General features: G+C 51.8%; 1 protein-coding gene across 3 annotated transcripts; it reads left to right on the forward strand.

Moving 5' to 3' along the window:
• On the forward strand, positions 1-26,999 carry ARAF (A-Raf proto-oncogene, serine/threonine kinase). Of its 3 annotated transcripts, none has more exons than XM_035140649.3 (16): positions 1-31; positions 5,613-5,845; positions 7,715-7,821; positions 9,542-9,644; positions 10,244-10,398; positions 10,512-10,616; positions 11,251-11,401; positions 12,457-12,487; positions 13,270-13,424; positions 14,478-14,680; positions 14,765-14,941; positions 15,426-15,472; positions 15,768-15,886; positions 21,879-22,010; positions 22,216-22,350; positions 23,758-26,999. In XM_035140649.3, exons 2-16 carry the CDS (start codon positions 5,621-5,623, stop codon positions 23,896-23,898), a joined length of 1,986 nt encoding a protein of 661 aa, XP_034996540.1. In that variant the 5' UTR covers positions 1-31; positions 5,613-5,620; the 3' UTR covers positions 23,899-26,999. The 3 variants fall into 3 exon arrangements, with proteins under 3 accessions (XP_034996540.1, XP_060125061.1, XP_034996539.1); XM_060269078.2 differs by having other exon boundaries at positions 5,685-5,845; XM_035140648.3 differs by lacking the exon at positions 1-31 and having other exon boundaries at positions 5,440-5,845.
• The last annotated feature ends 718 nt before the right edge of the window (positions 27,000-27,717 follow it).

Consider the following 27,717-nt stretch of genomic DNA (forward strand, 5'->3'; position numbering starts at 1 on the left):
GTACAAGATGGTGGCAGCTTCGCGGCGGCAGGTAGGAAGTTCCCCTTCCTCTCCGTTTCCGCGCGTCCCGCTGCTCTCTGGGGGTCGGGCGGAGAGAGGAGCCAGGGCGGACCCCGGGTCGCGAACCCTTCCCCGGGGCCTTGGGGTCTTCGTGGCTGGGGTGGGGTGGGGGGCGCTTTGCGAACCCTAACCTGAAAGGAATGGAGGCCCTTCGGTTCACAGGACACGCGCACACCCGTGTTCCAGGGAGCGGGACGGGGCGCGAGGCGGTCGTGGGAATCCGAGAGAGGCGCGCGCGGGCCCTTTTCCCGTTAGGATGGCGGAGTTGGGGCAGGTGAATCTGGGAGTGAGAGCTCCCAGGCTGTGGCAAGGAAGGAGCGGGGTGGGGCCCCTCCGTGCGGTGGAGCCGCCTTCCGCCTCCTGAGGAAAATATGAGGCGATGGAGGCCTAGTGGTTGGAGCCGCAGGGTGACGTGGCCCTGCCCCCCCCCCGGAATGCTGCCCGACTGGCCTGGAACTCGCCTGTGGCTCAGGTTTAAGTGGTGGGGGCTTTGAGAGGCTGGAGCTGCCTCTCCTCTAAGGACCAGCCCAAGACATTTCAGCACCTGAGGCGAACCACAAAATGGCAAAGGGCCCCCCGCCCCCCCCCCCCGCCAGGGAAGAAGGAGTGAGTGGAGATCTACAATGGGAACAAGCAGAGGCCAAAGATCTACCTTGGGGCCTGCTGCCCCTGTGGATCCTGCCACCTTAGCTGGGCCCTGTCTCCTACTTTTCCCTGGTTGGGTTTAGGCCCAGCCTCAGCTAGGATGAATGCTGGTGGCCAGGGCCTGTGCTTCCTGGCATGAGGGGTCCCTCTCACCCCTCACGCTTCTCTGTTTAAAAGCAGCCACTGCCACCCACTCTGCATGTGGACGCAGCTGCATTTCATGCAGAAAGTGTGTGTGTGTGTGGGGGGGGGACACGACCCATCAGCCCCAGGCAGCATATAGCCCATGGTCAGGACAATTGCCTCTGGGAGGCAACATATTGGCTGCCCATGGACTACAGGATCAAGACTGACAGTTACCTGCAAGAGATATTTTCTTTCTTCACTGTCCTTGCCCTAAAATCAACTGGCATTTCCTCTCCGAATTAGAGATCCCAATATGGCAGTTGCCCTTGTTCCAAAAGCATTTTTGGTGCTGGACAAGAGATCCCTGTATAAGGAGGCAGTTGCATATTAGACACACTAAACAGTTGTGTTGTAGCTTTGGTGTGTGTGTGTGTGTGTGTGTGTGTGTGTGTGTGTGTGTGTGTGTGTTGTCAGCAATGCAGCAGGTGCATTCATGAGATGCAGCTTTTTGAGCAGTGGCTTCCAAGGTTTTGATAAAACTTCAAAAGCAAGTTATAAAAGAAAGCAGCCTCTTGCCAGTTTCACTTTTAGTCAGGCAGTGACAGTCTTATTCCTGCAAAGCTTTTACAGAATTTCATGATAAATAAATTGAGGTTCAATAATAAATAAATTCATTTCAAATTGTATTTCAAGGTCAAGGGATCCCAGAGCCAGCTTCATTTTAGCCACTGTATCCTCACTTCACAAGTTTTGTAATAATCGCAGTTCCCAGCTGCAAACCTGTGTCGTGTGTTTTCTGTTTCAATATTGGGACAGTAGCAGCACGATGCGCCTAATGCCTGTGATTAATTGGCGCCTGAGTGACGGAAGTGCTAATTTATTTCAAAAGAACACGCTCTTTGCGAACAAGCCTCCCACACTAGCCTCTGAGGTCTATCAGAGAACAGTTTGACAGCCAAGTGGGGAGGTCGGGGGACACCCCTTTATTCTGATGGAAGGTAGCCTGCTGTTGCTTGAGCTTTAAATAGGAGCCTCTGGAGCTGTAATGACGGTGGAGCTGCAGAGCGGAGCTTGAAGCCACCAAGACTCCCTGAGGGTGGACCTGAAACAAGTTGATACTGGTAACTCCAGGAAGCCCTAATGTTTATTCCCCCCCCCCCAACTGGAACTGAGCAGATGAAATTATCCAGGGTACAGCTGCTCAAATGTCAAGTTCTCTCTGCTCCAATATACTATTCCTGTTCAAACGCTATTGCACAAAAAGAAGGAAAAGCTTGTTCGCTGTCACTTGCCTTTGGTTTTTCTCCTCACTTTGCTTGTATTATCCAGCATCTTCAGGCCCTTCACGGTGATTGGCTGTATGCATGGGGTTCATGAAAAGCTGCGAATGACTTGGGCAAAGGAAGGGTAACTTAGGAGGGGTAGCTAATGCCGCAGAAGACAGAATTGGGATTCAAAATGACATTAACAGATGGGAGAACTGGGTGCAAGCTAACAAAATGAATTTCAGTAGGTACAAATGTAAGGTCCTTCACTTAGGCAGGAAGAACCAGATGCACAAATATAAGATGGGGGAAACCTGTCTTACTAGCAGTACACATGAAAAGGATCTAGGGGTCCTAGTAGACCACATGCTTAACATGAGTCAACAGTGTGCTGCAGCAGCAAAAAAGGCTAATGCTATTCTAGGCTGCATCAACAGAATCATAGAGTTGGAAGAGACCACAAGGGCCATCCAGTCCAACCCGCTGCCAAGCAGGAAACACCATCAAAGCATTCCTGACATATGGCTGTCAAGCCTCTGCTTAAAGACCTCCAAAGAAGGAGACTCCACCACACTCCTTGGCAGCAAATTCCACTGTCGAACAGCTCTTACTCTCCGGAGGTTCTTCCTAATGTTTAGGTGGAATCTTCTTTCTTGTAGTTTGAATCCACTGCTCTGTGTCCGCTTCTCTGGAGCAGCAGAAAACAACCTTTCTCCCTCCTCTATATGACATCCTTTTATATATTTGAACATAGCTATCATATCACCCCTTAACCTTCTCTTCTCCAGGCTAAACATACCCAGCTCCCTAAGCCGTTCTTCATAAGGCAATGTTTCCAGGCCTTTGACCATTTTCATTGCCCTCCTCTGGACACATTCCAGCTTGCCAGTATCCTTCTTGAACTGTGGTGCCCAGAACTGGACACAGTACAGTGGTACCTTGGTTTACAAACACAATTGATTCTGGAAGTCTGTACTTAACCTGAAGTGAACTTTCCCATTGAAAGTAATGGAAAGTGGATTAATCTGTTCCAGACTGGTCCGCGGAGTACTTAAACTGAAGCGTACTTAACCCGAGGTAAGAGTGTAATTGGGTCTGGAAGTCCATACTTAACCTGAAGCGAACTTTCCCATTGAAAGTAATGGAAAGTGGATTAATCCATTCCAGACAGGTCCGCAGAGTACTTAAACTGAAAATACTCAAACCGAGGTATACTTAAACCGAGGTATGACTGTACGCCAGGTGAGGTCTGACCAGAGCAGAATACAGTGGTACTATTACTTCCCTTGATCTAGATGCTATACTCCTATTGATGCAGCCCAGAATTGCATTGGCTTTTTTAGCTGCTACATCACACTGTTGACTCATGTCAAGTTTGTGGTCTACCAAGACTCCTAGACCTTTTTCACATGTAGTGCTCTCAAGCCAGGTGTCACCCATCCTGTATTTATGCCTTTCAATTTTTTTGCCCAAGTGTAGTACTTTACATTTCTCCCTGTTAAAATTCATCATGTTTGCTTTGGCCCAGTTGTCTAATCTGTTAAGGTCATTTTGAAGTGTGATCCTGGTAGCATTGTCTAGCCCACATTTTACCAGCTTCTTTACAAGAATACCATGGGGCACCTTGTCAAAGGCCTTGCTGAAATCAAGATAGGCTACATCCACAGCGTTCCCTTCATCTACCAGGCTTGTAATTCTGGCAGAGTATAGTGTCCAGATCAAGACAAGTAATAGTACCACTTTATTCTGCTGTGATCAGACCACACCTGGAATTCTGTGTCCAATTCTGGGGACCACAATTTAAGAAGCTTGTTGACAAGCTGGAGCACGTGCAGAGGAGGACAACCAAGATGGTCAAGGGTCTGGAAACCTCATGAGGAATGGTTGAAGGAGCTGAATATGTTTAGCCTGGAGAAGAGGAGACTGAGAGGAGATATGATAGCCATTTTCAAATATCTTAGGGGCTGTCACACGGAGGATGGAACGGGCTTGTTTTCTCCTGCCCTGGAGTGTAGAACTTGAATGGCTTCAAGTTGCAAGAAAGGAGATTCCGACTAAACATCAGGAAGAACTTTCTGGCTGTAAGGGCTGTTCGACAGTGGAATGGACTCCCTTGGGAGGTGGTGGACTCTCCTTTATTGGAGGTTTTTAAGCAGTGGTGGGATGGCCATCTGTCATGGTTGCTTTAGCTGAGATTCCTGCATTGCAGGGGGTTGGACTAGATGACCCCCAGGGTCCCTTCCAACTCTACAATTCTATGGCACCCACCAGGTCTCTGAGCAAAAGAGCATCATGTAATTAAATAATGGCTATGTGGTTTTATGTGACAGAAACTTCTCTTTAGAACAGAAGTGGGGAGTTTTGGCCCTTCCAGTTTTCCCTGACACCTACCTTGGGAGGGTGGAGGTACTGGGTTCGTGGGAAAGTTTTGCTTAGCTGGGAGGTTGGGGTGGCATGGAAGCTTGGAAGCAAATGTGGCTGTTTGGCTTTAGAACAAAGCCCAGGGTAAAGGATGCTTAGAAACTCACAGGATTGGCTTGTGCTGCAAGGGGTGAGGGAAGTCTTTTGTGGTGAAGCCAAATGCAAAGCAGATGGGGATTGTGAAATTAAATTGTGACATTTCAGGATAACGGAGGCTGAGCCTTCTCAGACCCCTGCCATTCCCAAAGTTGCAATCTTCCAATGCTTTTTTAGCAAAACAAAATTGGCTGTTGTGGGGTTTGCATGAGTCTGCCTCTCTATGGTAAATGTTCAGCAAAATGTACTATGCAGCACGGGAGCAGAAAATGCATTATAGGAACAACATTTATATGTGTGTTTTCAAGCCCGAAAACATTTATGTCCAACACATTTCTTTGGTGAAACTTGGGTTCTCCACAAACATTTGCTGTGAGAAGACCAGGTATTTGCCTATATCAGTGTGCCCCCCCCCCCCCGGGCTGCTTACACTTTAATTCAGAATGCAGTTACTTTCCTCTATACCAAAACAGAATGTGCTTCTCTTAAGCTGGGAACACAATAAGAAAATGTCCTCTGTTAACGTGACTTGTCAGGGTGCAAACGAAGTGTTGTCTTCCTGGCTAGCTCAGCACTGTGTGAACACATGCTCCACAACAGCAGCCATGCAAGGGGTGACCCCCAAAATAGTCCAGTGGTGAAGCAGTGGGGAGGGGGGGCAGGGGGCACTTTCACATAAAGGAAGTGTTGTTTCAAAACAAGTTAACATATAAAGTGATCACAGCAAGCTTGTTACCTGCTGCCAGCGATACGCTTTTCCAGGAGATTGCGTCAGACAATCATGAGGGGTTAGGAAACGGCTGTTCGTTTGAAAGCTAAATCTGGGAGCCCGTGGGTGCCGGCTTCATGTGCTGGGTAGCAGATTGTGCTCCATGTGAAAATTCTGTGGGCGTGCACTTCTGTGTGTTCTTTTATACTTGTTGCTAAAAAGCATGCATACTGTGACAGGGACCTGGAGGTCAGCCCTTTCGTTTGCCTCTGGTATCTTTCTCCTTGCAGGCCCCTGGATGAGGCACAGCCAGAACTCCTCCGGCGGCACACTCACGAATGGCTTCTCCTCATCCTCTCCAGACCCCGGCCCTGCAGGTGGGGGTGGGAGGGGAGACCTCCTGCCTCTCTCCCACAGCATGACAACGATGCTTGCCTCTCGCAGGAAAAGGCTCGGAGGCAGAGCCATGGCCGAGGCTCGGGGCACCATCAAGGTGGACCTCCCCAACCAACAGCGCACAGTGGTGAGCGAGACTTTCTGGCCATGAGAGGCTGTGGGTGATCCTAGGCTATTCAGGGAGCATCCTGCCAGGCAGCGGCTAGGCAAGCCTGTGGTCCTGCAGGTGTTGCTGGACCCCCGGCAGCACAGCCAACAGTCAGGGATGAGGATGAGTCCAGTACGAGGAGCACAGGTTTCCCAGTCCCCATTCTTGCTTTAGGGCAGCCAGCCGTCTTCCATTGCTGGATCACAACCCAAAACTGGGTCAAGCACTGACTTAAAGTGGGCCACAGTTTAGGTCAATAGAATTGCCATTCTTTTCATGTTTGCTTACATTTTTTAAGAGAAGGAAAGAGATGGAGGTAGAGAGTGAGAGAGAGAATAGGAAAAGAGCAGAAAAGGTAAGGAACAGAAAAACAAGGAGAAGGCATGAAAGTGAGGAAGGAAGACATGCATGGTAAAAATAAAAATGAAATAAAATAGGTCTCGTTGTTTGCAGGTTGGGTTTCCAGGTAAATTTTGCTGGTTTGTTGTGATTTTTTTTCTTTGTTTGCTTAATCATCTGCTTTTGCTGTATTTTTATTGCATCCTGGTGTTGGTTGATTTTTAATGTGCTTGAGGAGTTCAGTTTTGAACTAGAAAGGCAGGGTATAAATATTCATACTAAATACATAATCCTGGGTTTGGAAAGGTTGAGGACTACTGCTTCTGTATTGAAAAGTGGGGTTTTATTTATTTATTTATTTAAAATAGATGTAATTAGAGCTCTTTAATCTCAAAGTTGAGTTTTTTTATTCCCATTTTATAGGTGGGAGAAGTGAGGCTGGGACTGACCATGTAGTGAATTCAGATATCCTGAAGAGTTCGTAACTGGACTATCTTACTCAAAGCAGACCCGCTGAAGTTAATGGGCATGACTACTCTAGGTTCACTAATTTCAGTGGGGTTCCTCGGAGTAGGACTTAGTTGAATATGTGTGCACGCTATATTTTTAAAGCACCCCCCCCCCCCAAGAATTATGGGTACTTTAGTTTGTTGAAAATTGCTAAGAGTTGTAATTCTGTAAGGTGGTAAACTGTAGAGGCAAAACTTTGATGGACAGGTATAGTGTGTAGACAGCCTCAGAGGCCGCCATGACTGGATTTTAACCAAAGATGGAACATCTGTCAAAGATTAAAGACTGTCAAAAATTCCAACAAGTGTTCTTGCATTCTAAAAAAATAATTTTTGTCATCTTTCAAAAGAATATTTTGTGTCAGTTGTCAAATGGCACAGAAAACTGAAAACAATTGCTTAGATGGTATATAGCAGCACATCAGATATGGCTCATGTTTGATAAAAAAAAAACCCCGCAGAGGAGGATTTAGAGTTGGATCAGGGGCAGAAGATTTGTTGAAACCAGTTATCACGGATCCTAATTGACCTGTTGCCATGTAGTAAGTCTCAAAGCAGGCAGGCGCCAAACCAAGGATCAGAGCCAGAAAAATTTGTTGCTCAGCCAAGACCCCAGGAAGCCTAATGACAGGCCTTCTTTCCAGGGGAGCCCAGTGTGGCCAGTCCAGAGCCTGAGTTCTTGCCCCAGGGAGATGCTCAAAGCTGCATCTTACAGGTTGCCACATGGGGCCAGTGGCACCCAGAACCAAAGGATCCTGGTTCTTGCCCCAGTATTAACCAGACTGGTCTAAGTCCTGGGAATCTATTCTATTCTGTACTGGTCCATATCGGGCCTTGTTCAGCATGGACAGACTAATGGGAGGAGGGCAGAGACGGAGTGGAGTTCAAAGCCGCATGTTGAGAGCAGTGTCTGTAAGGTCAGTTCAGCACCATCTCCCTGTTCACTCAACTGTCTATATCCTGTCTTGCACACACTGATTGCTTCCCTCCTTCCTCTCAGGTGACTGTCCGGCCGGGTACAACTGTCTACAGCTCCCTAGACAAGGCCCTGAAGGTCCGTGGGCTCAACCAGGACTGCTGTGTGGTCTACAGGAAAAAGAGCGATGGGTGCGTGGCTCCGGTCAGGGAGAGGAGGTGGCTGCTGAGGTTGGCTGGGGAAGCAAGGGAAGGCAGGCAGGCCAGGCAGGGAGCTGAGGGTCCTCAACCTGGCTGGGTATAGGAAAGAGCAAATGAAATGTAGCCCACTGTGCCCAAGGCCTGCCCTTTCCACACCCAGAAATCCTGCATTATGGGTGTCCAGATCTGGATAGTTTTACATTCATCTAGTCCATCATCCCAAGTGTGGATCGAGGTCAGAAGCAGGGAGGCTGTTGCCTTCACGCCCTTGTGGCAGAATATTTAGAAGCACCACCCTGGCCTTTTTTGAAAACAAGAGGCTGGACTAGATGAACCCGGGGGCCTAGTCTTCCCCAACCTGGTGTGCCCCCCTCCCTGATGCTTTGGACTACAAGTCCTATCAGCCCCAGCTAGGATCAACACAGCTATAATGGCTGTGGCTGGTGGGAGTTGTAGTCCAGAGGAATGTAGTTCTTTCGTGTGCATTTCCTGCAAACATGCCAAGAAGCCCATCCAATTGGACAGGGGTCTGTACACAGTTACTTAGGCTTGTTTTGTTTTTTTTAATGATGTGCTGTACCTTTTGATTTTTTCCCCCAATTGAAATGGTTTACACAGTTGGAGTTTACACATGAACTTGCAATGGATTTCCACAGACACACTGGTGGGGCTGCAGCCACAGAGGAAGTGGTGGCAGAGCTGGGATAGGCCATGCCCACCCAGTTAGAGCTCAAAGGCCCTTGTGTCCTCCAAAGCTCCCTTGCCCAATTCCCTGTCTCCTCTCTCCATCTGTTCTTAAAAGATGAGCAAGCAACCCTCTGCATACCTTTCTGGGAAATAAAAGGCTTTAGACCAGAGGGGTTCTGTGAGTTCCTGCAAAGGATGCTTGCAGAGCTCAGGTGGGACAGCCTGCCTTCTTAGTGGTAGCATGTCAGACTCATTCCCCCCCTTAGCAGTGTTACTGTTACAGGTTTGTGGGTTGCCTTTTTTCACCTGTGAAGGGAGTGGGTGGACTGGCAAGAGGACTCTCAGGTGGGGCAGAAGGTGAGCACCATTTTGTGGCTCCATTCAGACTCGTATGGGTTGGAATCCAATTTGAAATGGATCGCAGCTTTTCAAGCCCAGAGGAATGCCTATTCACATGCCCTTCTCCACGGTCCCGTTCCTCAGCCTGCCCCAAAAAGCTACACCAGTGTCTTCTAGGGTCCATGCAAAGTTCAATCCCAGCCGATTTGACAGCTTCCCCTTTCCACACAGAATCTGGCTGTAAACATGCTGAAGATTTTGTTGCCTGAGCTGTTGGAATATTTTTAAATGTTCCTTCCCAGCTCTGCCCATCAGTGTTGGAGGCTTTATTGCCCCAAGCTCAGTGCAGTGCAGAGGTGGAGAGATTGCTGTCCTGGTGCAGGAACAGGGGAATGGGATGTCTCGGCAAAGAAAGAGTGGGTCCGAGACCATCACCTTTGTGTCCATATTCTCCACTATGGAAAATGGTTGATTTCTTGCTTCTTATTAACCTGGTGTGTGTGTGTGGTGGTTAGCATTAGCAATCGACTTGGAACTCACCAGAGTGGGGAGAAATTTTGAGGGGTTTGTTTCCCCCCCTGGGCAGTTGATCAGCTACAGCAGCATCGTGGCTGTCTCTAGGGAGGAGCTGCAGTAGGTGGCGGGCTTTGGGTCACAGCTGCATATGTGTTGATTCTCTCTGCAGGCGAAAGACCATCACAGATTGGGAGACGGACCTGGTCAACCTGGAGGGGGCTGAGCTCTCTGTGGAAGTCTTGGAGGACCTGCCACTTACTATGCACAACTTTGTGAGTCTCGGGAGGCCCTCCAGCAGCATGTTTCCTTGCCAGCACATGCAAACGCGGACACACCCCAAGCCCTGTGGACACCCAGTTGCCCCTTCCCCACTCCAGAGCATCACACAGCCACTTCCCCCAGCCTGGTGCCCTCAAATACGTTTTGGCCTGCAACTCCCCCCAGCCCTCAGCCAGCATGCTCACCAGTGAGGGACGCCGGGAGTTGTAGTCCAAAATACCCAGGTGGGCATCGGAATGGGGAACGCTGCCCTAAAGGAATGCACTAGACCCTGAGGCTGCCCTGCCTGTGCAGTGGAATCGCACAGGAATGCTTTGATGGTGTTTCCTGCTTGGCAGGGGGTTGGACTGGATGGCCCTTGTGGTCTCTTCCAACTCTATGATTCTATGATTCTATGTATCCCTGCAGCAAAGGCTTGGAAATGCAGGCCAGGCTTGTTACACCAAAGGGACGTATTTTCTGCATGCAGGTGACTTGGGCTCCTTTGCCCAGCCTTGCTGGGTGTCCACACAGGCATATTGGGAACGTTCCACCCCCAACTCCCCTTGCACTTGTCCTCCTCTTCCTCTGACCTGGACCTTCTTCTGGACAGGTGCGGAAGACTTACTTCAATTTGGTATTCTGCGATTTCTGCCTTAAGTTCCTCTTCCATGGCTTCCGCTGCCAGACTTGTGGCTACAAGTTCCACGAGCACTGCAGCAGCCGAGTACCTACGGTCTGCTTGGACCTGGCCACTACGCATAAGCCGTGAGTATCCTCTGCACAGCCGCCCCCTCCCCCTCCCCCTGCTTGGAGCATCTGCCTCCGTCCCTGTTCCCCTTGTAACCAGTCTCAACAACCCATTTCTCCCTTTCATGTAGTGTTTACAGCCATGATCCAGGTCAGCATCCTCCATTCTGGCACGACAGTGTTCCGACTACCCCAGTGCAGCCGAGTCACGAACCAGGGACCCCTCATGCTGTCAGGTAAGAGCCAGCTGTGCAAGGGATCGTGATCCAGAAATAGCCACTAGCAGCAGCATGGCCCACAGAGGAGCACAGGCAGGCAGGCAGGAGGCTAAATTTGCCACTCACAATGCATATGATGCAAGACCATCCCTCTTGCATTACTGTGCAGGAGACATTTGAACTGAAAGCATTAAGCTATCACACACCCAGGTTGTTGTGTCCTCCCTGTGCCATAGTTCATGTTCTGCACGTCAAAGGTTCTAGATTCAATTCCAGGCATCCCCAGGTAGGACTAGAAAAGAGAGCCTGCAGAAAACCTGGGTGGTCTTTGTTGACTAGATGGACTCTGTGATCTGACTCTCTATAAGGCAGTTTGCTTTGCTCTTCAAGGAAAGCTTGATTTTTGTTTTAAAAAGCAGGGGAGATAAGTTTCCAGTCCTTAGGTATTGGGGGGGGGGTAGGAAAGCATACCTGCTGTAGCCACCATGTCCACGGCATAACTATCAAGCAATGACTTGTGGTTGATAAACTCAAGGAAAAGTCACATTGCCTCTTATTTTTAAGTATACAAATAAACCTGAACTGCTGGAGGGTTAGTGTGCCCCCCCCCAGCTTGGATGCCATGTCATCCCCTCCTCTTCCTCTCTTGCAGCCCAAGAAAGCTGCCCCCCTTCAGCCCAGATGCCTTCAGCTTCCTCAGCCTCCAAGGGGGCGGGCAGCAGCTCCAACGGCACCGCTCAACCTCCACCCCAAATGTCCACATGGTCAGTACCACCAGCCCCGTGGATAGTGACCTGCTTGAGGTGAGGCATTTTGTTGTGGGGGGAGGAGAACTTCACTCTGAAGTTTCTGTCTTGGCTCATGGGTAGAGCCCATATTTTACCTTGGGGGGCGGGACCTGTCACACTCCAGATGTAGCCTTTTGAATTGTGGGGGTGGGGCACATGCTCCACTTTTGCTTCTGGGATGGCTCAGTCAGTAGAGCGTGAGACTTTTAATCTCAGAGTTGTGGGTTTGAGCCCCACGTTGGGCAAAAGATTCCTGCATGGCAGAGGGTTGGACTAGATGAGCCTCATAGCCCCTTCCAACTCTACCATTCTATTGTTTTTGTTTGTTGCTATGTTAGGCGTTTTAGTGCTTTTATGTTGTAAACCACCCTGTGACCCTCAGATGAAGGGCAGGATAGGAATTTAATAAATAATAACTAGGACTCTCCCCACTGGCCATACCAGCAACTGACATTCAGGGGTGTAGCCCTGGCCATATGTACAGCAGTGCCCACGAAACGACAGAACTAGACTTCCCAGGCTTCTCTGAAAAGTGTGGATTTACAGCAGTCTTTAAATACATAGAGCAGAGATGCCTGTCAGGAGCAAATGTAACCTAGGGGAAGATTCTGTCCCAGCCTGAAATAATACTGATGGGTTGGTCGTTGATGGCGGGCTAGTTCTTACAGAGGTGGTAAATCTGCATTGCAGCGGGTTGGACTAGATGACCCTCGGGGTCCCTTCCATCTCTACAGTTCTATGATTCTATGTGCCATTTCAGACACCAGGTCTGATGGAATGCTCCTCCATGCAAACAGACAAACAAACGAATGAATCCCTGCACATAGAAAACTAGTGTGCCGGGGAGGAAGCCAGGACAGAACACCTTTCGGAGGGGCTGGTTTTATCTGTGAATGGAGTTGCGTGGAAAAGCATTCAGTCATGTGAGCACTCTGAGAAAGTTCTCATATGCCCACATCTCCATGAGAGCTGCCCCCAAATCCCCCCAGAGAAAGGGAAGGGAAGACCCTCTCTCTTCTCCAGAGATGCCTGCCTGCGGAGCTGTTCACCTTCTGCCTTTTCTTTTCCAGCTCATAAGCAGGAATCATAACAACACAGAGGGTGAGTGTCTGCCAGGAATGGGGAAGGTTGGTGGGAGTGGGCCTTGGCAGCTGGAGGAGGGGAGGGAGCTGGGACAGAGATCTCCCAGGGCAGCGCTCCATTGGAAGTGCGTTGAGGGACATAAGCCCATGGGGGGAGGTCCGAACTAGGACTAGCACAGGGGGCATAGCCCAGTGCTAGAGGATCCTTAGTGGGTGACTTTCCGAAGTCTCCCTTCCTGCCGGAGAGGCTGCCAGTCAGAGGAGGCAGGCCTGGCCAAGATGCACTCACTGGCCTGACTTGGTATAAGCCGCTTCTTAGGTTCCAGGGAGGTTGGGCCTGCCACTGTTCCCTCAGCACGGGTGCCATGCTCAGTTCCCACCCCCCCCCACAGATCCATGGGCGGGGGAACCTGGGCTCTCTCAGACTCCCACCATCCCTGACCGCCAGGTGTTCTGGCTGCAGCTGATGGGAATTGTAGTCCTGCCACATAGGGAAGGGGAGCCACCCCTTCTGGGAAAGGCGAAGCCCATGGCCACCGCCATGTCCGGTGGCAGCAGATTCTATATAAGTTGCTTCTGCACCCTGTGAAGAAGAAGAGGCCTCTTCCTTTTGTCGCTCCTGAAGCTCCAGTGACCCTCCAATCTGCCCTCCCTCTTTCCACACACAGCATTTTATTTTACCCACTTTTATCAGAACTCTGCATTTGGAAGCCCCCAAGCACTTCATAAGGAAATGGTGCTCCTGTCCGTCTGCTTGTGAGGGAGCGCCCTGCAGTAAGCCCACCCTCCTTCTCGCCACAGGCCTAGGTGCGCTTGAGCCGCCTCCTTGCACCCCGCCGGCTCCCCCAGCTTCCAGCATGGCTGCTGTTTCATCTGGCCGACGCTCCCCACACCCCAAGTCCCCCGGCGAGTCCCCCAGGGAGCGCAAGGCCCCTGCCGAAGACAAGAAGAAACCGGTGAGTGTGTGTGGGGGGGTGGCACTGACGTGGGGCTAACTGATGTGCTGCGGGCACTTCAAATGGCTACCAAATGTTCTTATTGTGGGGCAAGAGAATGAACTTCGTTGCCATGACGGAAGGTGAGCCCAGATCAGTGGCTCTCGGAGGGTGCTGAGGGTGGAAGGAAGATTCAAGGACATTCAAAGAAGCATTTAAACATTTCAGTGTAGTATATAGTATCAAAATATATTTTGGGGGCTTTACGACCACGCCTTTCTTCAAGAGCATTGGCTATTCTTCTGCAGTTCTCCGTAACACATTGTTGTGAATATGAGAGATGAGAAAAGAGAAGGGCTTCCTTGGGTTGAGGAGGAGATGAGGGTTAGTTTGTTTTAAATTAGACCCAATATAAATGAGACTACCTGGCAAAAGCAAGCTCACACCTCTCATTGAATTTGTATACATACTTAAGGAGAGGCATGTTTATTCGCATTCTTCTGCAACTGCATTGCTTTATACTTTCTGGATGCCCTGAGTACAGTAGTGCCTCGCTAGACGAAATTAATTCGTTCCACGGGTCTTTTCTTATAGCGAAAAATTCGTCTAGCGAATCCCATAGGAATGCCTTGATATTTTTTTTGAATTTTTTTTTGCCCATAGGAACGCATTAATTGAATTTCAATGCATTCCTATGGGAAACCGCGATTCGCTAGACGAATTTTTCATAAAACGCATTCGTCTAGCGAGGCAAGCTCCGCTCGAAAAATCCTTTCGTTAAGCGGAAATTTAGTTAAGCAGGGCATTAGTTAAGCGAGGCACCACTGTGGTTGTATTCTGTGTTATAAATCAAGCAGTGCAAGGAGTTGCTTCTTTTTGTTCCCCCGTGTATTTCTAATTGATAAAAAAAAATTCAGTGTGGGGTGAGCAAATGTTTATTCTGAAAGTGTTCCTTAGGGACAAGTGTGGCTAAGCTGTGGGGGCAGAGATGTTTTTGGGGGGAGCAGGGCCTCCTTGTGGAAGTGCTTGACCCTCTTTCTCCCTGTCGCTGGCACTGCCTTTGGCTCCCTGCAGAAATCCCTGGGCTACCGGGACTCCAGCTATTACTGGGAAGTCTGCCACACCGAGGTGACGATGCTGAAGCGCATAGGCACTGGATCGTTTGGCACTGTCTTCCGGGGCCGCTGGTATGGGGATGTGGCGGTCAAGATCCTGAAGGTCACCAACCCCACCAGCGAGCAGGTGCAGGCCTTCAAGAATGAGATGCAGGTGCTCAGGTAAGCAGGGACCTGTGGGGAGGGGAAGGCAGCCTGAGTCGTGATGCTGGCCAGGAGGCCTCTGACGCCGGCCTCTCCTTGCAGGAAGACCCGCCACGTGAACATCCTGCTCTTCATGGGTTTCATGACCCGCCCCAAGTTTGCCATCATCACCCAGTGGTGCGAAGGCAGCAGCCTGTACCAGCACCTGCATGTGCAAGAAACCCCCCTGGAGATGGTGCAGCGGATTGACGTGGCCCGGCAGACGGCCCAGGGCATGGCGTGAGTGTGAGGCAGGGCGCCCTCGGGGGAACCTCCCAAGTCTTATTGAGTACCGGTTGCCAGGGGGACAAACAACAGAGAGGGCTGTTGCCTTCATGCCCTGTATGGTATGCCGGACTAGAGGCACCCTTGTCCTGATGCGGTGTTTGTGCTGCAAGAGTGGGTCTGCAGCCAGGGAACCTCTGGGGCAATGCCAGCCGTGGGTGGAGCCAGAGGCAAAAGCTGGCAGAGCAAGGGGTGCCAGCTTTACCTTTGTACCAAAGGCAGATTTCTCTACTTGCTCACTCACTGCTCTGCATCCTTCCCCTGGGCAAGTGAGAGGTATTAGGAATTCTGAACTAGGGCAGCCAGATACGGGAACAGCCCTCAATGGCTCCAGTTCTCCCTCCCTCTGAGCGTGCTGTGCACTTGAGAGGCAGGTATGGTGCCCTTGTGAATGGATGCAGATAAATGATCTCACTCTGTCTCTCTCTCGTTCTCCCAGTTACCTGCATGCTAAGAACATCATCCACCGGGACCTCAAATCCAACAGTATCCTTCCCTTCCACCTCGCCTTTTGGGGCAGGGAGTTTGGCTGTCCCACGGGGGCTCCCTGACGGGTGTTGCAGTGGAAAGGGGAGCGGGGGTTGTGCTGGTTTGACCTGCATGGCTGAGAGGGTGTTTCCAAAAGGGCAGGTGCCCCCTTACTAAAAAGGGAGATTTTCAGCATGGAGCTTGGGGGTAGGATAGTTCTGTAGCTCAGCCCACCCTGCTCTGGGGGTGAATGGAGCGGCAGGTCCCGCCAGGCAGAGTCCCACGCAAGGCTCCTTCACCCAACTGCCCTCAGACATCTTCCTGCACGAAGGCTTGACCGTGAAGATTGGCGACTTTGGCCTTGCCACCGTGAAGACGCGCTGGAGCAGCTCACAGCAGGTGGAGCAGCCCAGTGGCTCCATACTTTGGATGGTGAGCAGCGCTGCGAGGCCAGGCTTTTGCCCAAGGGTGGGGGCTGCTTCTGGCTGGATTTTGGGCAGGTGGAAGTTGTGAAGCCGGAGGAGAAAAGGGGTTGTGGTGGAGCAGCAGTAGCCCCCCACCCCGTCCCAGCAGACTTTAATGCCTGCTGTCACAGTGGCCGGAGTGGACTACTTCAGAGTAACGACGCTACGCAGCTCTGCATTTTATTCTTTTATTGGTGCTGCGTATTTACAGTGCTCAAGTCATTGCTATTTACACGGAGCGATGTTGTCAGTCGGTTTCAGAACCTCCTAATGGCTTTTGGCGCGTCTTTCTCCAACACAAAAGCTTTGGCAGACCCATCCTCTTGCCCCTCCTCTTCCTGCGTAATTCTGGAGTTGGGGGGATGGGTCTTCCCCCCTTACTTGCCCCTTCCTGTCCCACCTGGGACCCTGGCTCCTCTACCTTGCCTGAGCCTCGGACACGACTTCCTGCTTCCCCACTGGAATCGGAACTCTCCCTGCTTTCCCCTTTGCTCGGGGACGGGCTTGAACTCAGGAGGGGAGGGACTTCGCGATATCCCCTGTCCCTCACATCCACCCCCCTCCCAAGCTCTCCTTCACCCCTCCCCAGGCCCCCCCCATGTGTCGGTGACGACTGGAAGCCTAAAAACTCGGTGCTCTCCGAGCCCGTTGGTGTGAACACCTCCCCCCAGTCCTGCGAGCCCCCCCCTTCCGCCTGGGAGGACGGGAATCCCAAAAAGTCCGTGGCGTCAGAGCTGGTGGGGGTAAAAATGTTTTGCCAATCTGCTCCTTCCTCTGACTGGGTGGATCTTGGCGACACCCATACCTCATCCTCTGGTTCCTCAAACTCCGCTTCCCAGCGCCATGGTGAGCTGTTCTCCCGTGCCTCCTCCTCCTCCCCCTCCCTTTCCATGTGCCAGGGCTTGGGTCTGTGGGGAAAGAGGGCGTGAAATTCTTCCACCAAGAATTCCTCCTGTATCTGAGTGGCGGGAACCCATTCATTCTGGGACGGTGGAGCATCCTCCCATGCCATGAGGTACTCCAGGCCCCCCACCCCCCACCTTGAATCCAGGATGGCCGTGGCCTCATTGAGTTGCTCCCTGCTTTCCCTCTCCCCCCCTCCCTCGGGGGTTTGTTCGCTGTCTCTGAGCCTGCTGCTTTCCCTGTACGGCGACAGCAGCGATCTATGAAACACTGGATGCACCCTCATGTCCTCTGGCAGTGCCAGCCTGTATGCCACCGGGTTGACCTGTTGCGTGACCGTGAAGGGGCCCAGCCATTTGGGTGCCAGCTTTTTGCACCTCCCCCTGGTGGGAAGGCCCTCCGAGGACAACCACACCTTGTCCCCCACCCTGATGACCTCCCCTTGTCGCCTGTGGCGATCTGCCCCCTTTTTGTACGCTTCCTTGGCCCTCTCCAAGTGTTCTCTGAGCTGCTGGTGCACCGTCTCCAGTTCCTCTGCCCAATCCTCAGCCTGTGGGCCCTCCTCCTCCTCCTCCCTCTCCCTCTCTGGGAAAGATCTGAGGTCGCGCCCGTAATTGGCCTTAAAGGGCGACACCCCTGTGGAGACGTGCACTGCATTGTTGTAGGCAAATTCTGCTAGTGGCAAGCGATCCACCCAGTCCGTTTGCCGCTGGCTGACGTAGCATCTCAGGTACTGCTGCAGAATGGCGTTGACCCTCTCCGCTTGTCCGTTGGTCTGCGGGTGTCTAGCCGTCGACAAGCTGACCTCCACCTGCAGGAGGTTCATGAGCCGCCGCCAGAACCTGGAAACAAATTGGCGGCCACGATCCGAAATAACCCTTAAAGGTAATCCATGCAGTCTGAAAATGTGATCAACAAACAGTTTGGCTGTCTCTTCTGCCGAGACTGCCCTGGCACACGGTATAAAGTGACACATTTTGGACATGAGGTCCACCACCACCAACACTGCAGTCTTACCCCTGGACGAAGGCAGATCTGTGATGAAGTCCATGGACACCACTTCCCACGGCCTGTGTGGTGTGGCTAAGGGCTCCAGCAACCCTGGTGGCGCTGCTCTGACCACCTTCGCCCGCTGGCAGGTGGTACAGCCCCTTACATAGTCTCGAACATCTTCCCTCACCCCTGGCCACCAGAAGTGTCTCATGACTAGGTGAGTGGTCTTGTCCCTTCCAAAATGCCCCGCTGTAGGGTTGTCGTGCATCTGCTTGAGGACCGTACGTCGAAGCTGGGTGGTGGGTAGGTACAGCGCACCCTTGTAGAAAAGCAGCCCTCTGCGTTCTGCAAAGTCTTTTGCCTGCTCCCTCCCCCCTCTCAGTTCTCTGAAGATGCGGTTGGCAAATTCATCCGCTGCCGTCAGTGCTGTGAGTTCTGCCTCGCTCACCACTGCTGCTCCGCAGGACCATGCCGACGGGGGGAAAATGTGCCTTGGGGCTGGTGGCGCCTCCTCCTCCATGTACTCTGGCTTGCGGGAGAGGGCATCCGCCCTGACATTCTGCTCTCCTGGGATGTAGTGTATGGAGAAGTTGAAGTTCGAGAAGAACTCCGCCCACCGTATCTGCCGCTGGTTGAGCACCCTGGCAGTTCTCCAGAACTCCAGGTTCTTGTGGTCTGTGCACACCTGGATGGGGTGCTTGGCGCCCACCAGGAAGTGTCTCCAGTGCTGGAACGCCGCGTGGATCGCAAGAAGTTCCCGATCAAAAACTGTGTAGTTTCGCTCGGGCTGGGTCAACTTCCTGGAGAAGAAGGCACAGGGTCTCCACTCTCTGTTGGCGTCCAGTTGCAACAAAATGGCGCCCACAGCCTTATCAGAAGCATCTGTTTCAATGCGTAGGGGCGCGTCCTGAACCACGTGGAACAGGTTCTGGTCTGAGGCGAACACCCTCTTGAGGCTTTCGAACGCTGCTTGCGCCTCTGGTGTCCACCTGAACTTCTGCTTGCCTCTCAGGCAGTCAGTGATGGGAGCCGTAACTCGAGAGAAGTTCTTGATGAACTTCCTGTAGAAGTTGGCAAAGCCTAGTAGGCGTTGGGCATCTTTGCGCGTCCTGGGGCTGTGCCAGTCCAGGATGGTCTGCACCTTGTCCTTGTCCATTGCCAGCCCCTTGTCTGACAGCTTGTAGCCCAGGAAGTCCACCTCCTTGGTGTGAAACTTGCACTTCTCCAGCTTCACATACAGGTGGTTCTCCTTCAGGCGCTGTAACACCTCCCTGACGTCCTTCACGTGCTGCACTGGGTCGTTGGAGTAAATAAGGATGTCATCCAGAAAGACCAAGCATTTCCTGAAGAGTAGGGACCCCAGGACGTGGTGCATGAAGGCCTGGAAGCATGCTGAGCCCCCTTGCAACCCGAAGGGCATCACCAGATATTCAAAAGAGCCCAGAGGCGTGAACATCGTGGTTTTCCACTCATCGCCTTCCCGGATCCTGATCAAGTTGTACGCCCCCCTCAGGTCTAGCTTGGTGAAAATCTTGCCTCTGCGTGCCGCTGTCAGGAGATCATCCACTCTGGGCATGGGGAAAGCCACTGGCTCTGTCACCGAATTCAGCCGTCTAAAATCCACCACAAGACGGCGCTGTTGCGTGTCTTTCTTGTCCACCCAGAAGACCGGGCTGCCCCCTGCTGCCTTGCTTTCTCTGATGAACCCCCGCTTGAGGTTCTTGTCGATAAAAGCGCGCAGATCCTCCAGTTCCTGGTCTGACATGGCGTACAGCTTGGCTGGGGGTATAGTTGCCCCAGGCACCAGGTTGATCTGGCAGTCAAAAGGCCTGTGTGGGGGCAGGTGGTCGGACTCCGCTTCACTGAAGACCTCCTGCAGGTCCCAGTATGGTTTGGGTATCGCCTCACCCCCTTTGACGTGCATGGTGGCCACCGTGGCTATCGGAGGCCCCTCCCCTGGTTGGTGCTGCATGCAATGTTCCAGGCAAAAGTCCGATCCAAAAGTGATGCATCTCTGATGCCAACTTATGGAGGGGTCGTGGCGCGCCAGCCAGCTCATGCCCAAAACGATTGGGGGGTCTGAGATGGTGGTGACGTTGAATGCCAGTGTCTCTGAGTGCCTTCCAACCGTCATTCTCATGGGGGGGGTTTGATGAGTGATGGCCCCTCCCAGCAGCTCTCTGCCGTCAATGGTTGCCACGTGCAGAGGAAAATCCAGCTGCAGAAGCTGGATCTGGTGCTCTTCTGCAAAGTTTCTCGAGAAGAAGTTGGCTGAGGCACCACTGTCAATTAGGGCGAGGACCGTCAATGGATAGCCATTTGGGAGCGTGAGCGTCACTTCTAGAACCACTCCTGCTCTGGGAGGGGTGGGCTGGCTCTGCTCCTCTCTGTGCGGGTGGGTGGGCTGGGGCTGTTGTCTGCTGACTGTGCCTGGCTGCCGCCCCTTGTCTCCTGCAGCCAGGCTTTCCCGTTTCCCTGCTGTGGTGCTGCGTCAGTGGGGGAGGGCACAACCGTTCCCGCCTTTCCTTGCCACTCCCTGCGATGTGGGCAGTCTCTGACGAGATGCTGGGGGGAGTTGCAGAGAAAGCAATTCCCACCCCTTCCCTCCTTGCGTCTTGGCGCCGCTGGGGTTTGAAAAGCCCGCGCGCGCGCGCTATCAATCTGCATGGGTTCCTGGTCCTGACTGGCCCCAGGCGTGGCTTGAAAGGGTTGTTGAGGGAGTGGCTTCTCCTGCGACCGTGGGAACCAAGCCCGCTTTGCGCGCGTTGCTTGCTTGTCGCTCCATCTGGATTCCTGCCTCACCCCCACCGCCAGAGCCGCTTTGCTCAGTTGATCCATATTACTGGGCTTTGGACCTCTCGAGAGCTCATCCTTCACCTCCTCATGCAACCCCAAGTAAAACGCCGCTTGCATTGGGGCAGACTCCAGATCCCACCCCAATCTGTGCACCAGCATGGTGAATTTCGCCCAATACGCGCGAACTGTCATATTTCCTTGGCGTAAATTATGAAGTTCCTCCTTAGTCTGGTCCATATGACTATCGGACGAATACATCGTTTTCAAACCTTCTAGAAATAGTTTGACATTCTTCATGCAAGGATTCCTTGTTGCAATTAACGGTCTTAGCCACTCCCTGGCCGCCCCTGTAAGGTGCTCCACAATAAACGCTACTCTGTGCTCATCATCAGGGAACTCATCGTGGTGCAGCTCAAGAGCATACACAATCTCAGTCTCAAAGCCCTGAAACTCCTTCGGGTCTCCATTGAACTTGCTTACTAGGGTCCCGGCTCTCCTTCCTGGCAGCACTTGGACTTGGGGTGCCCCTCCCGCCTTGTTTTTCTCTGCATCCAGCTTGTTTTGGAGGTCTACCGCCACCGCCCTTAAATGCTGCTCTTTTTCCTGGAGCTCTCTCACCTGTTCCGCAAGTTGTAGCCGGTCGTCCTGGACCTTCTTAGTCTCCTCTTTAGCTGCCTTCAATTCTCCCTGCGCCTGCAGCGACAGCTGTTGCAGTTCTAGCTGGGCTTGCTCAGCGATCTGCCGCCACTTCTCCGCCTCTGACACGCTCATCCCGGCAACTCCAAAGTAGCCCAAAAATGATTAGGAGGTTGCTGTCACAGTGGCCGGAGTGGACTACTTCAGAGTAACGACGCTACGCAGCTCTGCATTTTATTCTTTTATTGGTGCTGCGTATTTACAGTGCTCAAGTCATTGCTATTTACACGGAGCGATGTTGTCAGTCGGTTTCAGAACCTCCTAATGGCTTTTGGCGCGTCTTTCTCCAACACAAAAGCTTTGGCAGACCCATCCTCTTGCCCCTCCTCTTCCTGCGTAATTCTGGAGTTGGGGGGATGGGTCTTCCCCCCTTACTTGCCCCTTCCTGTCCCACCTGGGACCCTGGCTCCTCTACCTTGCCTGAGCCTCGGACACGACTTCCTGCTTCCCCACTGGAATCGGAACTCTCCCTGCTTTCCCCTTTGCTCGGGGACGGGCTTGAACTCAGGAGGGGAGGGACTTCGCGATATCCCCTGTCCCTCACACCTGCCCTCTCTCTGGGGCTCCCACAGGCCCCTGAGGTGATCCGAATGCAAGACCCCAACCCCTACAGCTTCCAGTCAGATGTCTACTCCTATGGAGTTGTTCTCTACGAGCTGCTCTCCGGGACCCTCCCCTACCGCCACATCAACAACCGGGACCAGGTAAGGACAGAAGACTTGTTGGGGGAGGGGGCTGGCCAAGAAACCCTCCCCAAACTCTCCCTGGGTTTCTCACTCATTATTCAGGATGGCCAACCAAACGCGCCCAAAGGGAAGAGGTTTATCCAGAGCTGGTGGTGGTTCTGACTGGTGGGGAAAAGTGGGGCCTTTCTTTTTGTAATGGGTGCATTTATTTCCCTCCTTCCAGATTATATTCATGGTTGGCCGGGGGTACCTGTCCCCTGACGTCAGCAAGGTGCCCAGCAATTGCCCCAAAGCCATGCGCAGGCTGATGGGCGACTGCCTTAAATTCAAGCGTGAAGAGAGACCCCTCTTTCCTCAGGTGAGTCTAGAGGCAGGTATAGGCAGGTACATGTGTGCTCACTGACAGATCGGCACATTTGTATCCCACCTTCCGAGAACCTCAAGAAACTTTACTTAAAAGTATTAAAGCTGAGGAACTAATTCTTCAGCCAATGTCACCATGTTTTATGGCTCCCATAGAATTGCTACGTGTACTCAGCACAACTAAGGACATGTAGTGGTTTTAAAGAGAGATTCCTAAGGTTCAAACTGCTTTAGAACCCCACATCTTGTAATCTGAAATCCCTGCCCACGAGTCAGAAAATGTAGGTACTGGTAAAGATCCTCCAGGAAAATGGCAAGGAACTTTGCACGTACTCAGATGCACCCTTACCTTCTCCTGTCATGTGCTCCTGACACACATATCCCTTTCTTCCTTTCTTTGATTAGCTTTTAGTTTGGACAGCCTCCGTTTGTTTGCATTTAATAAGAATCCATCAAAACACAGGCATGTTTTCTATACAAATTTGGCAAATTAAGTTCTGCATGTACTTCTTTCATTTCCAAATGTCATTCTGCTTTGGCTAGTTATGAAAAGTGGGAAGGAGCTACGCATTTTTTTTAATTAAAGATTTTCTTGGTTTACAGAAATATGTGCAATGTCTCCCGTAACATTTTGCAAATCGGTTTCATTTGTTGAGACATTGGGAAGGAAAGGGGGAAAGAGGTAGATGGGGGAAGGGTGGGTGGGGGAGGGGTGGGGTGGTGATGTTTCTATTTTGCTTAATATATGGGGGGGGTTTGTTTTTGTTTTTGTCAGCATCGCATGTGTAGGTTCTCTGCTGTTCGTTTGTGTTCCTTTGGTGGTGAGAGATATTAGAATCATAGAATCATAAGAGTTGGAAGAGACCACAAGGGCCATCCAGTCCAACCCCCTGCCAAGCAGGAAACACCATCAAAGCATTCTTGACATATGCCTGTCAAGCCTCTGCTTAAAGACCTCCAAAGAAGGAGACTCCACCACACTCCTTGGCAGCAAATTCCACTGTCAAACAGCTCTCACTGTCAGGAAGTTCTTCCTAATGTTTAGGTGGAATCTTCTTTCTTGTAGTTTGAATCCATTGCTCCATGTCCGCTTCTCTGGAGCAGCAGAAAACAACCCTTCTCCCTCCTCTATATGGAGGGAGATGTTGGGGTTGACCTAGGATATGGTTGTTCATTTGTGGTTGGCTGTGGTGGTCTTTGTTTCATGTGTGAGTGGGGTGGGTGAGTGTTTGGGGTCAGGTTAGCCATATTGACTTGTATGCTGAGCCCTGAGACACTCTGTAGTTACACACACTGCTGATTTAGGCCTAAACCTCCACAGTCCAGAAACTGGGCTTGCTAAGGTAGTATCTAGTGGGGAAGGGCACAGTTCTGGTCTGATCTCCATTTCCCATTCTTCCAGATTTTGGCCTCCATTGAGTCACTCCAACGTTCTTTGCCGAAGATCGAACGCAGTGCCTCTGAGCCCACACTCCATCGGCTGGGTCACAACGAAGACCTGACTCCCTTCGGTTTCCCTGCTGCCTTGCGGCTCCACAGCTAACGTGGCTTGACTGGAACTGCTGCCAAAGACCACGTCCCCCTCGAGGCCAGTGTCTGCAACTCGCGGCCCTCCCTGGGCGGGCAGAGGAGCCGGTCAATCCCAGGAGGGCAGCTGCATCCCTGGCATCTGGGTGTATCGCCCAGGTCTGTGTGCAGAAAGATGCTGGGGCTGGGGGGGGTCCACCTGGATGTCACTCTCACTCCAAAGCCTGCAGTCCTACGAGGGGGTCGCCAAAGCAGGAAACACATTGATACATCCCTGCTCTGTAATGACTTTGGCTTCATTGTCCCCAGATGTATTCTCTTTGGGGGCTTATCCTGTTTCCAGGATGTTGTAGGTGTCATTTGTTTGTTTGCTTGGGAACTTCAGTAGGAGAGAAAAGCATTGGAGGGCTGAAAGAAGGACGGTGGTCTGCGAAAAATGAGCTGGAGATGGTGTAATAAAAAAGGCTAAGCCCTGTCTGGATGATGTCCTCCTCCCTCTGTCCTCCAGGCCTGCCAAACCACAACCTACCCACCTGAGCTGCATCACAGGAGGCTTGCTGTACTGCTGGCTTGTGGAGAGTCAGTTTCTTTTACCCAAAAGGGGGCATGTATCTAGACCTCAAGGACTCCTGGAACTCAGAGGAAGGTGGGATGGCAGCCCTTCTGACAGTTCAGGCGGACACCCTCTTCCTCACATCACCCCTCTCGTTTCCAGTTGTCTCACCTGTGCGCTCTCCAGCATGTACATGCAGCAAAGGGTTGGGATGGTTGTTGTGCATGGCAATCTACCCATAAAGCTGCACATCAGCCCCATAAATGCAGGCATGACGTGGACATTGCCAGGAGTGCCATATCTGCAGAGCAGCCCCTGAGCACGATCTCTCTCTGCCTTTGACTTGGAAATGAATTGCCCGGGTACTGAAAGTCATCAGAGGAAACTGTGTAGGGAGTGGGGGCAGTTTTTGGGATCGCTCAGTTGGTACAGCATGAGACTGAATCTCAAGGTTGAGGGTTTGAGTCCCGCCTTCTAACTATGTTTATAAAGTGGGGGGGGGGTGCTACCTTGGTCCTCCCAGGTGCTGTTGGACTCAGCCAGCATGGCCCGCGGTCACAAATTCCAGAGGGCCACCGGTTGCCCCCCCCCCAAGTGCCAAAGGTTGCCCAACTGCTTTTGTAAAGCGGCCCCAAGCAGTGGGGGAATTGAATGCCATAGCTGTGCCCATGGTGGTTTGCCTCTTTGTGCCCACATTCGACATGAAGCATTTTCCTCCCAGGCTTCCGGTCTTTCCTCGGCATGTGGCTGTGAGGTCAGCTGAAAGGTTGGGGAGCCAGGAAACACCGTAGGTGGATACTGATGCCCCAAAGGAACTGAGGGATTCCTCAAGCAGGGAATGTGGCCTGGTACTGTACGGAGGGCGGGGGAAGAAGCCCTTGACGGTTGCTTTTAGGCAAATGGTTGCAGGTTCCCCAAGCAACAGCCTCAGCGCTTTGGGGAAGGGGCCATGAGTCAGGGGCAGACCTTCTGCTTTGCCTATCAATGTCACAGGTTCAACCCCAGCATTTCCAAGTAGGGCTGCCTGAAACCCTGGAGAGCTGCTGCCGGTCAGTGGGGGAAATACGGAGATAGCTGGACCAGTGGTCTGACTTGGGAGGCTCCCCTTTCCCCTCTGGGCCAGCAAACCAGTTGCAGAGGAGAAGTCAGATGGGTAGATAGTCAGTGGACTGGATCAGGATTAGGCAACCTCAGGCCCGTGGGCCGGATGCGGCCCAATCACCACCTCAATCCGGCCCGTGGATGGTTCGGGAATCAGCGTGTTTTTACATGAGTAGAATGTGTCCTTTTATTTAAAACTAGTGTCGTTCAGCCCATTAAATAAACGGGCGCTAGAACACATGTGAGCGCTGCGCAGAGCACCGGATCGAGGAGCTGGTCTGCAGGGTCAGCACCCAGCAACGCCGTGCTGGATTGAGGAGGCGATGCTCCGTGCGGCGTTGCTGGGCGCTGACTCTGCAGACCGGCTCCTCTATCTGGTGCTCTGCGCAGCGCTGATCTGCGCCGACCCGGCAGGCCGCCGGATCAAGGAAGCGGCCTGCCGGGTCGGCACCCAGCAGCGCTGCATGGAGCATCGCCTCCTCAATCCAGCACGGCGTTGCTGGACGCTGACTCTGCAGACCGGCTCCTCGGTCCGGTGCTCCCGGGACCTCTCCTTCCTGTTGGCGGCAGGGGGACAGGAACGAAGGAGGAGAAAGCAGCCCTTTCTCCTCCTTCCTTCCTCTCTCCCAGCTGCCGACAGGAAGGAGACATTCTCCGAACCCCGGGACCTGTCCTTGCTGGACGCACACGTGCGCTCCCCCCCCCCGCCAACACTTAGTCTGGCCGGGAGCGGCGGTTGGCGGCCGCAGGGAAACAGTAGGTGGGGGGGGAGAGCGCGCGTGTGTGTGCATCCAGTCTCTGCATCCAATCCCTGTGTCCGTGGGGCACATGCGCAGTAGCGCGGACACAGGGACTGGACGCAGAGACACTTGCACTTTATTATATAGGATGCATCTCTGGGGTATTTGTGGGGCATAGGAATTCGTTCATTTCCCCCCCTTCAAAATATAGTCCGCCCACCACATGGTCTGAGTGGACCGTGGACAGATCCACGCCTGAGAAAGGTTGCTGACCCCTGGACTAGATTCACTTTTAAGTTTTTAATCCAGGCCATTGCTGCAAATCACCAGCATTACCCAGAACTTCTAAAAAGCACCTCTCCATGGGGTAGAAAGTCAGCCCCTGGGGTTAAGAGACTTAAAATATCTGACTGTGAAGGTTAAGAATGATAAATGGCACAATGTGTTTTATTGTGGGCCTCTTCCTGGAGCCAGGGACTAAAGTCAATAGGAAAAACCATTCTATTTATTGTGTGGGTGAAACTCTACTTTTCCTTTATAACCCTGAGCTCTAGGATAGGTTCATATCTCAAATTGTGAACATCTCTCCCTGCCCCCAATCTTCTTTTTAATAGATAGATAGACTTTAACTTAATGCGTTTAATGAATGCTTATGATTCAGATTTAAAAGATTGTAAGTGAAGGTTTTAACATTTTTGTATTAAACTCAAGATTTCATTTTAAGCCTGGTTATGTTTTTTCAGAGACACAACAACTGATATTTTTTTAACCCACATTTTTCAAAAAATCATTTCTTAACTATCAGAACAGATACACAGGCTCCATTCACACATAACAAAATGTAGCTTTAGATTGAGTGGCAAGTTTGGCTTGTTGGGGAGAAACAGGCTGCAACCCCCATTTTGGAGGCATCAGGAGTTCAAGGCGTCCTGCTTTGCTTGTCCTGAGCTCACCAGGAAAGGAGCAGAGGGGGGGGGAGCAATTGGCCCCAACAGCTTGTTCCCAGGAAATCATGGCAAGCCAGAAGCTCTGGCTCATGGCATGTGAACACAACTGTGGACAGGCATCCCTGCAGGTAGGTGGGGTAGTATTATAGGGGTTTATTTTTCTGACCAGAGGGTGCCATTTGCAGTTTCTTCTTCAGTCACTGAAAACACCTTGCGCCACCCCTGGAAACAGGGCAGAATCTCTTATTCCAGAGGTACTTTTCGCCCCTTTGTCCCACACCTCCAATAATACACAAATTTCTTCTCATCATTTCTCCAGTTTAATATCTTGGTACATATATAACTCTCTTTCTCTGCATAATATATATATATCTTTCTATTGGTTTCTTTCCAGCCACAAAATGTGTGCATTTTTTCAGCAGGTTGAGGGTTTTTGTTTTTTAATATTTATATAATATATTTATTTTTGTCTTTTACACCACTGATCCATTGAA

The sequence above is a fragment of the Zootoca vivipara genome, chromosome 15 (assembly GCF_965207765.1).
Source record: "Zootoca vivipara chromosome 15, rZooViv2.hap1.1, whole genome shotgun sequence".
In the NCBI taxonomy this organism is placed as follows: domain Eukaryota; kingdom Metazoa; phylum Chordata; class Lepidosauria; order Squamata; family Lacertidae; genus Zootoca; species Zootoca vivipara.